General features: G+C 39.1%; 1 protein-coding gene across 41 annotated transcripts in view; it reads left to right on the top strand.

Moving 5' to 3' along the window:
* The window catches only part of SOX5 (SRY-box transcription factor 5), a 622,935-nt gene that overhangs the window by 590,059 nt on the left and 17,830 nt on the right, over positions 1–15,046 (top strand). For 28 of the 41 annotated variants that reach the window (XM_015868603.3, XM_085542533.1, XM_085542516.1 and 25 more), the window contains 2 exons: positions 968–1,145; positions 5,919–6,091. In XM_015868603.3, the coding sequence (XP_015724089.1) occupies positions 968–1,145; positions 5,919–6,091 (351 nt within the window). The remainder of the gene's footprint in view (positions 1–967; positions 1,146–5,918; positions 6,092–15,046) is intronic. The other 13 variants (XM_085542555.1, XM_085542447.1, XM_085542560.1 and 10 more) reach the window with 1 other exon arrangement.

Genomic DNA, 15,046 nt, shown 5'->3' with positions numbered 1-15,046 from the left:
CTAATACATGATGGCTGGATCTAATACTACATACATTATTTCTGGCTATTTAAAGACACTTAAAATCATTTCTAAAGTATCACCTTTGCTGAAAAAGAAAAAAAAAATAAATCTCCCTTGCCTGTTTTTTTTTTTTTTTCCTTGCTATTATGTATTATGGTCAAATTAAAACATGCTCTTGGATTTTAAAGTGCTTTGCAGCAGTGTCTGTTACTATGTGTAATCAAGCTAGGTTTAGGAATAATTCTAGTTATCCTTCAAAAAATGTCTCCTAAACTTTCAATTTTTGCATTGTAATGATTAATGAAATCTTGAAGCCCAGATCAAGAAAATATGAGAAAATCTAGGGGTTTATGCAAAACCATCCAGTTTATTATTTCAAATTTTGTTGGAAGAAATGGTGGGATATTCTTGTTCTCCTGTTGTAGCAAAAAAGAAATGTATGTTTCCTGTGATGTTTTTGTACCTGCAGTTATAAGCCTGGAAAATTCAGAGGAAAGCACAAAGAAACAAAAAACAACACCAAAACCACCAAAATAACAATACCCAATTAGTCAAATGGGTTTGCCCAGTTTGGATTATAGTGGTTGGATTTTAAGTGAGAATTCTCTCCATCCACATCAAGTTTACAACAACAACATAATAAAGTCTAACTGTAAAAATACTCTTTGTTTTCATAGTGGAAGCATATGTCTTGTTAATGTGAATAATTTCTTCAGGGACAATTGCTACATGAAAAGCGCAAATGGAGAGTGTTCTCTGATTGTATAATGCTCATTTTCCAGTCCATCAGTCATTTCAGTTCCAAACAGGGATGACAAGATGGTATCACATGTGATCTTAATATATATCATATAAATACAGGTTTAGAGGTATATATGAGCTGAAAAAAACCTGTTTTTGCTTAGATGGTGGTATGCCAACAGCAGCATATTGATAATGTTCTTTGATTTTCTGCTTATCGTAGGACGAAGTGGCCCAGCCTCTGAACCTTTCAGCCAAACCCAAGACATCTGATGGCAAGTCTCCCACGTCACCCACCTCTCCTCATATGCCAACTCTGAGAATAAATAGCGGGGCCAGTTCACTAAAATCCTCTGTGCCAGCAACATTAGCTAGTCCTTCGACCAGAGCTAACACAATAGGTAAGATCCCTTTCACTTGACCCTCTTCATAGCAGTTAATAGGTGCTGTTCAAAACTGGGCATTTATCAGACAGTGGTGTATGAGATGTCAGAGGCTGACCATAACACTGCATTTATTGATGTCAATAAACAAACTGTCATGGACTTACTATTTCAGAAAGAGTATGTTAACTTTTACAGACTCAGAGAACAAAGGCCTGTGTTATTTCAGATACTGCTTTATCAATAACAGTCAATAAATGCTGTTTGTTTAACTGCATGCACTAAAAATAGACACCTGCCTAATGGCAGGCATTAAAGATACAAGATTTTCTACTGTGTCAGCTAAAAAAAAAAAAAAAAAAGCAGATGATGAATTTAAAAAAAAATCCCTTTAAGTTAAAAATCTACACATGCAAATATATCTTTGAAAAAAATCAAGTTTAGTGTTTAGTTCACTAAAAAGCTGCATAGAGCATTATCTTATCTTAGTCTCATTAGCAACACAATTACTGGGTTCATTCAAAAAACCACAAATTTGATATTGTATCTTTAGAACAGTCTTACTGACTGCTTTTAACATGGAGGCAGAAAATAGTGTTAATTTTTCTTTCTATCAAAATTAGGTCTTTGGCAAAGGACCATCTAGATAAAAATGGCTTTAGTGGTGAATTTACAAGTCCAGTGTGTCAAAGGGATTTCTCTTTGTGTGTGTGTGAGTAATATATGTAAGCACCTTATTCTTCAGCCTTCTAACTAAAACATTATATTCCAAGAAGTGGTTTAATGTAACATGAACTAAGATCTCAGTGTATAAATCAAGTTGTGTTTAGGCAATTGAGGAAGATTGTTGTAGCTTAATTTACAGAAATGTGAAACATCCCTAGTTGACCATTTTCAGAGATGGCACAGAGAACAAAAGGAACCATAGGCCAGACCAATGAGAAACAACTCCTGTGATACACCAGCACTGTGTAGCGAAACCATTTTGCATCTCGATGGGTTTCTCCCTAAGCTCCCTGTAGTCTGTATTCTACCTCATTAGATACCAGGAAGACACATACTTACATCCAGTGTTGAAAACAGATCTATCTCCCACTGCATTACCCTTCCACTGTGCATATACAATTATTGCTAATGTTGATGAGGGTTACAAATATCAGACAGTAAATATGCTTCTATGTTCTACAGCAAAGAAGATAACTTTATTTAGTATGACAAGTTACAATTGTGTAAATATTTCATAAGTATCCCACTGTTAATTATTAATGCATATATTATTCTTATTAGCCTTTCACTGCTTAACATTGTTAGTTAATAATGTATTTCATCTTTAATTTGGTTGACCCTACTAATCTCCATGTACAGTTCCCCAAATCACAGTTTTTTCACATTGAATTTTTTGTCCTAGGTAGAGTGACCATCACATTTAAATATGGTATCAAGCACCTAACCTGCATCTCAGTGGCACCTCTTGTTCTCTCCTTTCCAATCTTTTTTCCCTACACACCTGATATTTTTCGTAGGTTTGAGACCCCTGCAATTTACTTCTTTTAACAAAATGCGGATTTTGAAATGCTGTACCTATAATGAGTGATAATGTAATTGGATAAAAGCTGTGAGGATGAATGGAGCTTTAAAGGTCATTCTTGTAAGAAGAATTAATGTGTTATACCATTAATAAACCATGGAAAACTGTGGAGCAAAAGATAACATACTTAAGTTATTGTTAATGACATAGAGTTCACTGCTGTATATCTCCAAGCTACAAATATAGAAAGTGACTTTTTGAGGTTGCTGAGCAGTATAACTATGCATACTGTATATATAAGATAAGCAGTCTTTAACTGTGGTGCAGGAGCTGGACAGCACAGCCTGCAACACAAATCTATCCTTTATGGAGAACTACAAGAGGAAAGAGCTTGTGAACACTTTATGAGTCATTTCATGCGAACTGGTAGGTTAGGTGCAACCAAATGGTAATGCTCATTACCATATTGAAATCATTTGGTGATGTTAGAAAAAGGAGCTATGCAAAAAAACACAAAGACAAAACAAAAGAACTTGATAGCATTTTAACAAAGGAACTAAGAGAGGCTAGTATACTTTTTTACCTTGAGAGATAGGCTTTTCCTGGCAAGGTCTTTGGGAAGCATGTAGTCATTTGCCAGAGAGTTACTTCCTCCATTTGAATGATCAGAGCTGTCAGTGCAAGGAACAAGCTGTTTGATGTGGATGTGCATGGCCCACCTTGCTGAGGTGTAGCTGAGCTGGCACCTTTCACTGCACCAGCAGTGCTTAGGCTGCTTGGTTCCAGTGTCATGAAGAAATAGTCAGGTTTGTTAAGTTGTGTCTTGGGCACATAAACTTACAGCCTCCTGTGGCTGAGAGTATAGCTACACTTGGGCATACAGATACATAATCATTTTCTAGAGCTCTCCTTATAGCATATAAATTATGCTACAGACTGAGCAGTCACAAATGTCATGGCTTCATGTATGACTTTAAATCCAAGCATTTCTTTCTGGGAATAGGCATATGTCCGTGTACTAAAAACAGAAACAACTTCTCTCTGCCCTTTGCCATTATGTTCAACATCTCTATGTTAGTTTGGCAATCCTTGCAACTAAATGCATTTTATGTGATGCGGTTCCCCTCTCTGTCAATAATTCACCACCTACCCTAAACAACAATAATTTACATTCAACTCGCTTCTATATTAATCATTTCCCTGCACACCAGCATCTTGGCAGCTACTGAAAAACATAAGGAGTGCTTGCTTTTATTCACTATCATGTGCCAAACTGTCTCAAAGATAGCAGTATTCAGGAAAAGCCAAATAGTCTGGAGGAGGGCATGAATTCCAGTTCCTAGGCAAATTCAGCTCTTACAGATTGAAAGTATTATACCTAGCCTAATCAAGAGCACAAGCAGAAGCAATGCTACTGTTTGTTTGTTTGTTTGCTTGCTTTCTAATTTATTCTGACTACATGCAAGCTTCATCAGTAACAGATGCAAAGAGGGGAAGAAACCAAGCAAGTTCTTAAAATGGAGGTGAAAAAAAAAATCAACCAGTAGCACTGTGGTGGTGCAGGCTGTATGATTTCTTATGCTGGGAAAGATGGAATTACTGGAATTCTGTTGGCTTGGAATTGCTGACCAGGAACATCTGATAAAAGCAGCGTGGATTGAGTTATTTCATATAAAAATCTCAAGATTTTGGGTAGTCAGCCAGAGCTATCTATTAGTACAATTAGTGACAATCAGCACAGAAACTTTTTTTCCCAGTGTTTGCCCAGAAGACCAGTCCCATTGTGTCTGTAATCTAAAACACCAACAATCAAACCCAAAACCAAAATTAAATCCTCCTAGCAGCACAGCACTGAACTAATCTGACATCAGCTTCTTCCCCTGAAATGTTGTAAGCAGCAAGACAATGTCCTACGTTTTTTGGCAATTGGTGGATCAGATAGAAGAGTCTCGCAATACAACAAGGATGTGTAATCTGACATGATTAGACAAGGCTCTTTAGGAACAGAACATTCATAATTGAGACAAAGAAAGAGTATTAATAACACTTTCCTAACACGGCAGTTAGCCATTTTATATTTCCTTTCTTTAATCTTAGTGTTTTTCAACAAATCATGGGATTTAATAGCGTGTTTTGGCAGATTAGAGGATTTATGGCCCAGATGTTTTTTGTTCTAAAAATGGATTAGGGTGTAAAGTTTGCTGGAATCCATGGAACATGTTGAGGCAAGCCGGTCATTTTGTGTGTGATTAGTGCCTGCCTTCTGTCTCACAGTCCCTCCATCTGTCACAATTCACCAATGGATCTGGTTAGATTTAGCCTCATGTCACAAACAGAAGTCCCTTTTCTGGGCAATTTCATATTACAGATTCATTTTATGCCATTTTTATGCCCTAGTTAAAAGACAGAAAAAAGTGTGTGTGCATATGCGTATATATGGAGAGGGGGAGGGAGATGGGTAGATATTAGCCTCTCCTTTAATGTTGGAAAAATAGACTGGAGCTTGGAGTCTCCCATCAGTATTCTATCCTGCAAATCACATGCAGATCATAATAAGTATAATCTACAGTATGCCAAAGAAAAAAAAATGACAAAGTGTCACATTTAAAATTAAATAGTATTAGCTGTGCCGGTGATGCTTGTAACATTTGAAAAGGAAATAATTCCATGACTACAAAGGCTAAGCCCTGGGCTGCGAATTTGCAGCAAAACAGTGGACATTTGACCTGCTATTAGGGGCATGAATGGGAGTGTGCATGCAGGCCCGTGTAGCTGTGGGTTCTTGCACTGTGCTGACTGACAGGTGGTGGTGGGGAGCAGGCAGGGGATGAGGCTTCTCTTCCCAGCCATTATGTGTGTCATATCTATAGCAAACCACCGCCACCTGTGGTTTATTTTAATGTATTCACAAGTTTTAAGACAGGGAAGAATGAAACGGTCTATTTTTGAGAGTTTGGCATTGCTGGCATGATCAAAGCTTCCCTTAACTCCTATCTGGTTACATCCTGCTGCGTGCAAACTGTGGGGCTAACCTCTGCAATATTGAAACTAATGGGATCAAATGTCGGGACGGTGATTCTGTCACTGATCTTCTTCATGCTTTATATCCAGGTGGCTCTACCTAACAGTAATAGAATTACAAGGCATAGACAGGCAGGTTTATAGACAGTGCCTTTTAACTCTTTCTCATGAATAATATAAAAATATTGATGAATTCCATCGATGAAAGCTAAAGTATTTTCTTGTAACTTTCTTTTTTTAAGATATCCTTTCTTCTATCACGTCGTCAGGTTATTTAAATGACCATGATGCTGTTACCAAGGCAATCCAGGAGGCTCGGCAGATGAAGGAGCAACTTCGGAGGGAACAACAGGTGCTGGACGGGAAGGTGGCTGTTGTGAATAGTCTGGGTCTTAATAACTGCAGGACAGAAAAGGTCAGTGGCTGTGACTGCTTCTGCAAATCCCCAGTGGTTGCATGTGCCTCTACTTACATAGTTCCTTCCTCCCTTTTTCCCTCTTTTTATTTGATGTATTTTCTTCTTCCCATTTTTTAAACAAAATAGTTGATGCTTTCAAAATAGTGATAGGCAAAATGAAAACCACAGCCAAATGCTGACATGAGAGAAAGACCCGGAGAGACATAGGGGAGAGGGAGGAGGCAGCAGAGATGAGAACTTTGGAGGCCACTAATTCGCTGATCCAGACTGTCAGCATGCATTATGAGAAGGTGATCTTGAAAATCTCTGGGCCTAAGTGGAAATCTTGCTTTATGGAAATGCTTACATGTGTTTGTGAGATGAGCTGGATTTGAAAATATTCAAGCTTCTTTAGGAGCATAAGCTTTGCTGATAGTCAGGCTCGGCTTCTGGGTATTTAGCCTTGTGAAGTTGTCATGTATGATATTTTGTGACCATTGCAATGTAGCACTGTCATGTCATGTTAGTTGACTTAACAGAATTGAAAACATGGAGAATTGACAACATGAACTGCACCAAATATTTTCAGTGAAATGTAGAAGCAGTGGAATGTATGGTCCTGTGAAGTCGTGCTGTAACAACACAGCAGCAAAGTGAATACTTGTAGAAAACTTGTATGTGCTGTGACTGTGGAGTATGCTGAAGAGTTTTTGATTTCCTGCATTTCTCTGGAAGTACTTGACATCTTTGCATGCACTGTCCTGGCTTGTGGAGGGTAACTAGTTAGATAGTACTTGCTGCCACGTCCGTAGAAGGCTGTCCTTACAATGCTGCCACATGAGATTTAAATGTAGCTCAGCTCCTACGTGTGTCTCAACATCATATGCATAGCAACACTTTTTCCTTAGTTTTCCCTTTTTCCCCTGTAGTGTTTTCTGAGATGGCATAGCCATTATTGTGCTATATAGCTAAGATGTCTGTAGCTGCATTTGGTACAAACTGAATTTTGCTGAAACCTCTATTAGTGGCTTTTCACTATAAGGCCTCGTGTGAATCACTGAGATGCACAGAAAAAAAGAATTAATTTAAATGATCAGCTATTCAGCAGAAACCTAAAAGTCAGTCATCCTGGGAAGCTTGTGAGTCAAACAATATTGTCCAGAATTAGCAGATTGCTAATTTGGATAGCTTTCCATTTTCCATGGATTTAGATGGAGTTCAATCAATAAGCTCTGAGAAGCAAGCAGTCTGGGTAATGAATTTTAAATGTACATGTGTATCTCTCACTACTGTACTTTTTTCATCAGCCTATGCTGGGTGTAAGTGATGTAGAAATAACTCCAATTTCATGCACTTTCTGGAGAGGAAGGGGAAGAAGAAAAGAGGTCAGTGTAATAGGTATCCTGCGGTACCTACAGTCTCTCTTAGAAGAGTAAGAGCATTGGTATAGGGAGAGAAAGAAAGAAAGGGATGGAGCATGTTTATGGCATTTCACATAGAGGAGTACCAGAAGGGAAAAGGGAAAAGCAGAGTGTCAGATATAAGAAGAGGTGATCACAAGCACAAAGGAATTTATATTCAAATATTTAAGCATTCTTGAAAGGATGCTCGGAGCAGAAATTTCTTTTCTCTGCTCCCCATGTAGAAATGACTTTAACACTCAGCCAGATGCTAATGCAAAGTGACTCAAGCTATTCCTCGCAAGCATAGCTAAATTGCCGTTATTTGTTAAGCGCATTGAATTCAGCTGTGGATACAGCAGTTGGTTGCATTCAGAAAGCATCTGTACCCTTTTTTTTTCTTTTTCTTTTTTTTTTTTTTTTTTTTTTAATCCTCCAAAGCAGAGACAACTCTACCTATCTCCCCCCTCTCCTCCCTTGTGCTGGCTGGGAATTGTCAAGTGACAACCGACCAAATCCTTTTGGACAGGAAGCCTTCATCCTGAGTTCTATATACTTGCAAAGCAGGCCTTGTGGTTGGATCAGGAAGCCCATTAAAAGCACTTTGATGGTATGGAAATTCATCTTCATGAAGCACCCAGGCCCCTAAGCAGCATGCTGTTTAGCTGTGGTTACAGATCAGTCATTCACATCGGAGGGCAGTAATTGTGCTGACGGCTTGTTCAGCAATGGAAGTACATAAAATAATCCCAGGCCCTCCACCATGGCATTGCGAGTTAATCTTCTTTAATACAGATCAGCTGTTGTTCTAACACATGACTTTATGCTGGCTCTAGTGACTCTGCACAGCCTTTTGATTAAGTAACAGGAGTGGAACCATCTGCATTCACTTTATTCTGTTACTTTCCTATTGTTGGGATTCTTCTTACCCTTCTGTTTTCACTTCTCACCCTCAACTGGGGTTGAAGTTTATTTTCCTCTCTAATGCATGCCTCCTGGTGGGCTTGTGGAAGGCAAGGAGTTCTTTTACATGGTAGCAGGAAGAAAACATTGTCTGCTCAATTGAATAATTTTTTTTAAGCAATTGTAGGGTTTGATTTATTTTATACAGTAAATGCCCAAACTTTCTGAGGACCACACCAATTAACTTTATTTTATTTTTTTATATTTTATTTTATGTGTAGACAGGAAATGACAGAACCAAATTTGAGATTTCCTTGGGTTGACCCAATAAGCACTATTTCAGAAGTTGCACTGTACTTGTTATAGGGTCTCCTGAACTATCTCTTGCATCTGACACAACAGAAGGAAGGAGGATGTGAAGTTTAGGTACCTGTTCTCCTTTCCCCTTAGTGCTCTGGGCCATCTACTAACCAGCCAGCTGTGAAGTTCAGATCCAGACAAATACCCCAACTTCTCTGAAGTCTTTGGCTGTTTGTCCTTGGATTTGAATTGAAGTTTTCTCTCTTCATAAGAGCAAGATTTCAGATGAAGGCAAATGTTTCCATTTTGCATCAAATTTGATTTTTTAGTTTGTGTGTTTGTTTATTTGTTTATGAGGAAAAGAAAAAGAGAGAGTTGGGAAGGTGGATAGCAAGAAATAGAAATGCTGTGTTGTTACCACTGAGGGTTTTCCTTCACAAGCTCAGAGTCCCACTAGGACTCTGCAGTGTTGTTTGCTTATTGTTTCCTTGCTGAGATTTTGGAGTGAGGGGCAGAATTAAAAGAGGTTCAGTGAAGGCAGCTGTATGTACATGGACATACTTGTACTTAGAAATGTATGTTATATCTGTAGTTCTGTGCAAAAGAAAGATCGCTCTTCCTCCTTCAGAGTGATCTTGGTCTCTGCCGTTTTTGTCATATTAATTGCTATTGCAGCCTACCACTGAAGGTGGGTCCTTTATAGCTCAGGACATGTAAGTTATACTATTGGTAGGGATTTATCTTTCAGGACTGGAAATCACCTTTGGGAGTCTGTTAAAACTCCAAGGCTTTTCTCCACACATATCCATGACCCGTTATCGCACTTTGGTTCCCAGGTGGGTCGATCCTCACAGACAAGCAGACCTGCCAGCTGAAAGGCAATAGTCAGACAGGAATTCTGTAGAACTGGAGAGACATTGTATAAAAGCTGTCATAAATGAGGAAAGACTTAAAAAAAAATGGCTAGGATGATTTGGGTGAGTCACTTTATGGGCATCCAACTTGGACCATCTTGAGGGATTTGATTTTCAGAGGATTACAGTAAAAACCATGAACATCATGATGAACATGGATTTTAGAAAAACCTATTTTAATTGCAAATGCAATAAAGCATATTTTTACTTTACTTTTCTTGGAAACATTTCTGTGTATAAATGAGAAGTGTGTGTATGTGTTTTTCTGGTTTCTTGGAAACCCGGGAGCATAGTTTTATTTGTAATTGTCATCTCCAGTTAATTATAGCTTGATAGGTACTATACATAAACAGCGATACCTTTTATACATGTAGCTGAGAGCACAGATTGTCATCTAGTGCAAACACTAGAATGGGCAGCATTGGAAAGTGGACTCTTCTATGTTTACTCAGCCCCAAAACTGCCTGTTCCTTTGCAAACAAGACATACACAAACACAAAGAGCCAGCATGTGTGTGCATGCATACAAACCTACAGCGTGCTCTTGCACAGATACACAGCACAAACATGCGCAGAGCTCGCCAGTGATTTTCTGACTGTAGCCAGAGTTTCAAACATCCATGTGTGCACTCCGGTAACTGGAAAAGGAGGGAGGAGACACATAAGCAGGTTTTTGAGCTCTATGTACGCTGATATAAAATGCTGGAGCTTGCTGCAGAAGGTTTGGGCAGCTGGCACTGCTATGTAAGTACACACAGCCACGTAGGCATGTTGAACATGCATGGGCATTCATAGCATGCTCTGGAACAAGAACGTTCACATATGTAAACATCCCATGCTTGTGTGGCTTAATCCGTGGTACAGATTTTCCCAGTTCCTGTGAGGAGTGTGTTCTTCTGAAAGGCTCTGACATGTACTTGTCTGCTGGGCTGTAACTAAAGAGCTATTTGTAACAATATTTATTCCTGTTTTGTAAGTAAGAGCCTATTTATTATCCATGGTTGTGGACCATTGGGTTCAAGATGCCTTCCCTCTCATTCCAGCCTTCCACTTCCCACCCCCATCTCTCCCTCCTTCCCCTTAAGAGAATGCCAAACATGAAATGACAGTGACCAATGTTGACTTAATGTGGATGTTTAATAATGAAAAAAGTGTGTCAGTTCCAGCGTTAGTTACAAATGGCAGTAAGTATATCGGGTGGCAGCCCTGTAATAATTTTACATCCATCATTCCCTTCTGATGCCTCACTGGCTGCTTGATGGATGGAGAGAGCAGAGTTAACTCTTAAGAAACTGCTGTGATCCACTGAGCTGAAATGAATTCTGTTCCTGCTCTCCCCTCAGGGAGGAGGGGGATATTAAGAATCTCAAACCCGCAGATCGTGCTGTCTTTGAGAAATAAAACACTACAGCTCACTTTACTAAAGGCATAAGAAGAAGCTTTTTTAGCACGTGGGATTTAAATTTCTCTTGCAGTAGAGGATTTTCCTTCAATAACAGATTTATTTTCTTATTCCCCTAATAGTTAAATTTGAACCAGGAAGTGGATAAAAAGATGGAGTGGAGGAGGACAGAAAGGAGAAAAAAAGGAAAGGATCTGTAAAACTGAGCCTGACCCAGTGCTTCCTGCAAACACAGGGAGCCTGTGGCTCAGACTGGAGTAAGTTGTAATGACTGTAACTGGAGAAAATGGGACCTGGTGTGAGCTGGGCTCCCCAGACAGAAGAAACGCCCTGGAACTAAGTCCAGAGGTGCAGTACAAACATCATAAAGCAAATAATTCTGTTAAAGTTAAAACCTGCCCATTTTCATAATCTCTGCAGTATTTTACTGGTAAAATACTTTGACATTTCCAGTGACTAGCAGAGGCTGTCTTACCCACAAACATTACGTACACACAGACTTACCCCTGCACATTCTACAGACTGCTAATATATATGTCCTGTAATTTGTAGCTGCTCTATTCCTCACTGGCCTATAAAACACTAGGAAAGATGATCATTGTGATGTTTTTGTTCTTCTCTCTCAGTGTGAGAAAAGATCCTTCTGTTCAGAATAGTTATTATGCAATATGGGGACTAATGAATGTATCCTGTGGACAATGGGCCAATACAGGCTCTAAATCAACTTACAGCACAAAGATTAATATATTATCCCAACAACTGTATGTTCACTTCTTATCCCCCTTTTCCCTACCCTCTTCCTAATTTTATCTTAACTGAGTTCCTTTGCCAACAGAAATTCTTGTATGCGTTTTGCAGTCGTCTTTGTTAATGCTATCAACACAGAGCAGACAGTTTTCAAAAAGCATGACAACAAGGCAAGCAGGTATTATGTCATCACCCATCCATCACCCTGTATGTCAGCCTTTCAATAAGTCCAATCAGCAGTCTCAACGGGATCACTCATATTAGGGGAGTCCTCTATTCAACAGGGCTACTGTATGCATTGTAATGTCTCCTAAAACTTTTCTCAAATTTAATTAAAAACATACATCAAGCTTGCATGCTGCAAAGATCTAAACTGTTTTTGCACAGCCTTGGTAGCTAAGCATTAAGCATTTTGATTTAGTTCAACTGAAAGTTTATATATATTTTTTCCATTTTCTCCCCCAACACTTTTTTGCCATTTGCTTTGTGGAGCTTGTGTATATTTATATTTACAGCCTCTGCATTTAATGGCCACATGCCTTATTTTCACAGATGGCCAGTGGAAGACTTCCCCTCCCCCTTTTCTTTTAGTAAAGCCTGCTTTTGGTTTTGCTACTTTTGTCACAGTGCCACTACTCAGTTAGCAAGTGCCTACGCATGAGAGGGAGAGATTCTGCAATGAGGATTTTTTTAATTCCCGCAAGGATTTTAGCTCTTCATTTAAAATGCCTTTTCTGTTCCCTGATTGACCATCATCTACTCGATGTTCAGATGTGTTTTACAAAGGAGAATTAAGTGTGTGTGTGCTTGTTTCAAACATCACTATGGTAGAGATACATGGGCTAATAAAAACTGAAAAATGCAGAGGGAAGGACAAATGCTGCCCACAGACGTGTGCATGAAGTCAGGGAGAAGGTCGTCTTGAGGCAAGAGGAAAACCCTAAGTTCTTGCAGTTGTCAAAATCTGAATGTGAACTTCAGTCTTCATTCACTCCAAGGGGCAAAGATTGGAAGTGTTCTCCTGCTAGTGTAAATAAACAAGGGCTGCAGCTGTTTATACCTTAGTGGAAATTTTATTAAGCCCAAGAAAGATGGATCAACTTTCTTCTGAAAAGGAATCATGCAATTGATTTGAGTTCTTTGTATTCCTTTTGAGGTTTTTGAGCTTTTCAGGTTAAGTTCTAAACTTTGCCCTGCAGTCACAAGAGCTAATTACTTCCTGAGATCTTGTTATTATGTTTGCATGATCACATGCCTCCAGTAGCTTGGGTTTTAAGCACTTACATACATGGGCACCGGCATCAGTGCAATACCTGCCTCCAATGTAACAGAGGTTGGACCCAGTCCTTCCGTAAATCATGCTTCCCAAGGCTCCTTTGAGGCAAGCCTGTCCTGTTCTGTCCATCCTAGCCTGCAGGTACTCACTCAGCCCAGTGATAAACGGTCTTGGTCAGTATTGATGCCAATACTAGGGAGCAGATAAACTAATAAGGCAGTTTCTTTCTTAGGGGATGACCTAGGTACTGTGTCAGTGTTTTCATTAGAACTACAAGAATATAACTAAAGGTACAGTAGCCTTCATGATTTTAATACCTTCTAGGGAAAAATGGAAGAGAATGGTATTCATGTCTGTAATGCTACTGCACTGTTGGCCCACCTGTTGTTTGTTACAGTTGCAGGGAGGTAGAGTTCTTGCTTTCTCTTTACATGTGTGCAGACACTCTTTCAAAGGATATCCTGCGTGGATTGTGATTTTCAACTAGCTTAGTTTTTGCTGTACTACTTCTGTTCCCCGGTTAGCCCTTCCTTGCCTCCAACGCTAGCTATAACAGCTCTGTCTGACCTGCTGTGCAATTTTTCATTGGAGCTGAGATGGTGCATTTCATGCAGAGATCTCAGAACTCTTCACAATGGCAGGAATATATCATGATCGCTATCCTGCTCGGTTTTGTACAGAACAACTGAACAATGCAGACAAACTTACCAGAGCATGTAAGCCCAGAAAGCAGTCTAGATGAGAAACTGGGTCATACAACTCTTAACCTATTTGCAATCAGCGGATTACAGCTGGATTTGGTTGAGGTCAGTGCCTATGCCTGCACTGTAAAAACTTCTGTAGGAAGGAGGCAGTGTCTCATCATTCTGCTTTGCTTTTGCTTTCCTTTTCTTTCTTCCTTAAAGAAACAGACTGATCATTCCTACCTGCATTTTCATTTAGCAGTCCTGGCTTACACTATCTCTCAGAGCTCATGACCAAAGTGAAGGAGGACCTCAGTGTCCTAATTTCCTGTAAACTGCTACTTTCCATAAATTTGTTTCCAAGTCAAATACAGTATTTTGCCAAGGAAGTCATTCTTCCTAGAATAAAGAATTTAAAACATATAGCTTAGGGAGCTGACCCTTAGGGGCTGCCAATTTATTGAGAATTTTTCCCCTTTTGTTTAATTGGACTCTGTCTTGCTTCCAGAGTTTGAAAGGTACTGACTAAGAAGCTCTTAGAAAGCAAAGACCTACATCCAACAGGGTATGACAAAGAAAATGGCTATTACAGATTTTAGTAAATTCTCCCAGTGGTTCAGTGTCTGTTCCTGAGAAGGGAGTGATTAAGTGCTTGGGCCTGTTCAATCTCTCAGATTTTTTTACCTATAATGCCTAATAGGTCACCTGTCCATTGAGTCCATGTAGTACTTCATATATATTACAAATTACATACAATGATTTTCAGGCAGTATTGGACCAATCTGAATACGTGCCCTAAAGCAAGTATGTTGTTCCTGTACCAAATATTGTAACTCCAGTTAAGACTGAATGTAATAATTCTGAAACAAGTACCATAAAATCAGGAGGAGCTACAAATAAGGAAAGATATTTTATTTTCTGTCTTCTAATGCTGCTTTTAGATTCTGTGGGTGGATTATTCCATGAAAGAGAGATTTCAGATAGGCACGACTGCAAGAGCTGAGGGGGTGGTGAATGCATTGTTTCTTCATACTCAACTTTGATGCAACAACAACAACAACAAATCTCCCAAGTGATAAATTGCCATGACATTATAAATAATCTTTCATCTTCTTTGGTGGTCCACGGAGTTTATATAATTGGAAGGCTAAAACCCTTCTTTGTTGTTTCTTCCCTTTTCATTAGTACAGTAGAAGACTATAAAATTGTGCAGCCAGAAGGGGTTTAACAATTACTGAGTCAACATTTGAAAGTCTCACTCTATTTTATCATTTCATGCATGTGCTTTTTATGAGTTTTACAGCCCTGCAAGCGTTACTTAAGCAAGGTCTATTGTAATGGTGTATCTG

This window comes from Coturnix japonica, chromosome 1 (assembly GCF_054131305.1).
Source record: "Coturnix japonica strain WE chromosome 1, WE-NBRP24, whole genome shotgun sequence".
Taxonomy (NCBI): Eukaryota; Metazoa; Chordata; class Aves; order Galliformes; family Phasianidae; genus Coturnix; species Coturnix japonica.
This window is presented reverse-complemented; position numbering and strand designations above follow the sequence as displayed.